Source organism: Sphaeroforma arctica (assembly GCF_001186125.1).
Source record: "Sphaeroforma arctica JP610 unplaced genomic scaffold supercont1.159, whole genome shotgun sequence".
Classification (NCBI taxonomy): domain Eukaryota; class Ichthyosporea; order Ichthyophonida; genus Sphaeroforma; species Sphaeroforma arctica.
This window is the reverse complement of record NW_014040399.1, coordinates 73716-76796: the sequence shown is the minus strand read 5'-3', so window position 1 is coordinate 76796 and position 3081 is coordinate 73716. Positions and strand designations below refer to the sequence as shown.

General features: G+C 42.0%; 2 protein-coding genes across 2 annotated transcripts in view; both read left to right on the top strand.

The window, feature by feature from the left end:
- Positions 1–421: 421 nt before the first annotated feature.
- On the top strand, positions 422–2064 carry SARC_03218 (serine/threonine protein kinase). The gene has a single exon (XM_014303002.1). The coding sequence runs from the start codon at positions 481–483 to the stop codon at positions 1399–1401; it is 921 nt and encodes a 306-aa protein (XP_014158477.1). The 5' UTR covers positions 422–480; the 3' UTR covers positions 1402–2064.
- A 373-nt stretch (positions 2065–2437) lies between these two features.
- The window catches only part of SARC_03217 (hypothetical protein), a gene marked incomplete at both ends in the record, with an annotated part of 7399 nt that continues 6755 nt past the window's right edge, over positions 2438–3081 (top strand). The window contains one exon of the mRNA XM_014303001.1: positions 2438–2566. Within this exon, the coding sequence (XP_014158476.1) occupies positions 2438–2566 (129 nt within the window). The remainder of the gene's footprint in view (positions 2567–3081) is intronic.

Below are 3081 nucleotides of genomic sequence, written 5' to 3'. Positions count from 1 at the left end.
GAGTAAATATCGACTATTTTATATAGATATAATTTCGCGTATTTAGGAGGCTTGGCTTGCCTCCGATATCCGTGGCCACCTCTAAAGTTCATAGGGGCGCGAATGACAAGGTCTGCAATCGCCAATCAGTGCAACGGGCTATATGGAATTACGTCAAACGGAATGTATTTCATTTCTGACTCATTCTGACACTCTCCGACCGCAGAGGCTTGCACTTCAAGGGCGCGAATGACAGTAGTTTGCAATGGTCAATGGAATTACGTCAAACTGCAGAGTTCAACTTCGATTCTATTATTTTATTATAAAAAATAATATATCGTTTGGTCTCGCTCTCAAGTGAGATTCATTCACAAGTCACAACAACATCGATGCAATCTATATAAATACAGGAGATTGCTTCAATTGTCTGGTCATATTTAAAAAAAGAATTGCAACGCACTTCTTATTTGATAGAGTGCATATTGAACGAATACAATTAGAATGAGTTTAGCCTGTGGCAAGGGGATATCGTCCCACCGCCCTCATAACCTACACTTTTGGGAGTCAGACGCGAGCTCTGCCGTAAAGGTGGAATTAAATGCAAAACGCTTCATCCGCGAAACAGCACTACAAACAGGCTCTACAGGGGTTGTGACGAAAGCCTACGATACACATCTTGGTCGACCAGTGGCAGTGAAGAAGATGAACATGAGCAGATTCCATGATCTCAAAGAACGGGAATATGTGATAGGGAAGGCAGTTGGCAGACATCCAAATGTGGCAACAACATACGACAAAGTGATCAATTTAAAGAGAGGTCAGGTGAAACTAGTTTTGGAACTTTGCGAAGGTGGTGATCTGGTGGACCTACTGTCCGAGAAGCCACACGGATTCGATCGGCGGGAATTCATACATCTCGCGCGAGAGCTTTCATCAGGCTTGAGACATATACATAGTAAGGGGGTTGCTCACAGAGATATCAAATCAGATAATGTTTGTATATCGACAGAGGATGGTCGGGCAAAAATACTGGATTTCGGAGAGAGTCAGTTTATATCTGACCCAGTGGACACTTTGAAGTCCGGTACTGTCGTGTATCTGGCGCCTGAATTGGTACACGCAATCGAGAAGGGCAACAATGTATACAATCATCAAGGACTGGATTTTGATCTGCTGAAGTCTGATGTGTGGTCGCTTGGTATCACTTTCTATTCCATGCTGACATCGCAAATACCATTTGCCTGTGCAAGTATGCAAGACTCTGGATATCGGAATTATGTGAACGGACTCACCTTTGGAACGCCAAAGTCATGGACTGTGGTTGACGAAGATTTGAAGTTTCTTCTAGAGCACATGTGTGAGCCTTATCCTGTACTCCGATGGACTATGGAAGAGGTTGTCACTTATCTTGCGGGTTTATGATAATTAATTATATTCCTTCTAAATTTAGTATTATTAGCATATATAAGCAGGCCGTGAGAACGAATTAAAATGTAGTACATTGTCATCCGTAAACTCTAGCCTTCTTTAAAGGTTGCTATCTCTGCAACAAATCAAACATATCTGTTGCAAACGGTCAGACCTTTACAGTGCACGAAGGGTGTATATACATTTGTGGAGATAGTCCAACATCAGGAAGTATAGATAATCGGTATTAGCCACAAGGGATCGGTACCGAACTATATTGGAAAACCACACCGAGAGATGGTCGGTGAACCTGTCATGTTGATATGTTTGGTGATATTATCATCCCATGGGAGGCTCGTGAACTGATATGACACTACAAGATGATCACAGAGGCGAGGACGACACTATCGTGAGACAGGATTGGAGAGCTTGGCAAGACAGGAAGGTGTCTACATAGGGTAACACTTTGTGGAAGATGTAGGTAAGTTAGAGATGACGAGAGTGCCATCTGGGGTGAGGATATGGAGTGCTTAAGAATATATACATATACACAATACAGTAGGGTAGACCAAGTATTGTTGCTGGAAAGCTCAAAGAATTATCTAATAAAGTGTTTGCAGACATACTCGGCTGTGAGCTACAAATCATGTTACAAAAATAAATATGATTCATCTTCCCTACCACTGATTGTTGGAACTTATATCTAAAACATGAAAAACAAAATACAATCCACCTATTTATGTATTATCTAACACGTGAAATACAATACAATATCTCAATTTTATTTATTTTGGGTGTTATTTTTCTAGAGAGGGCTTGTTGAGACTTGTTCCAATCGTAAATAAATACACTGTGGCTGTGACTGTGAGTGTAGAAAAATATGTGTTAAAACGCAAAAGCCTATAGAAGTGCGATAAATATTTCTGATGTCTATTCATTGTCATGTGTAATATCGATATTAAAAATAAAATTTCATGATTTACATTTAAAATAGTATCCTCCCGCCAAAGTACTCGCCACAGCAAAGATCGGCTAGACATCTCTCATCGCCATGGTCAAAATTGGGTTGGGTGCAGGGCTGGCTTACGCGCTCTTGCGATTTTCGCCTAAGCTGCCTTCCTTCGGTCTGAGTTGGTCTAAAGCTGGACGAAGAGATTTGTCTGCTGCCCTTTCCCGTAAGGTACGTTGAAGAACATTTATAGTATCATACTAGCTTGCACTGTATGAAGAGACCACTTCACAAAACTATTTGCCGCTGTCGCAGGCGAGCATTGACGGTTAGCCGTCCTAATAAACGATCTCTTGTCGGATCACATACTTATACATACGAACCTGTAAACCTAGGCGCAGTGTGCATACATTCACGCAGTATGTACGAACAAACCTGCAAAACAACCGGTTCACACGGTCGATTGTGCGTGTAGCGTGTAGTTTTGGTCGCTTTCGGATAATCACATCACTAAGTTAGAGATGCCCTGGTTCCTGGGCGTATGCTACACTTTTCTACTGTCAGGTACGTTCATGCACTTGTACATCTATAGTCGTATATTCCGCTGCCATAGGACGAAGTTGCAAGCCATTGCTCAACTCTCATAGTCATTCACATGCTCGAACATACACGAGCTTGTGTATACTGGGTTCAAGTTGCTGTGCACACACACACACACACACACACACACACACACACACACACAC

What these genes read in the sequence shown, in the direction of transcription:
- SARC_03218 (XM_014303002.1), top strand. Translation starts at nt 481, where the DNA reads ATGAGTTTAGCCTGTGGCAAGGGGATATCGTCCCACCGCCCTCATAAC.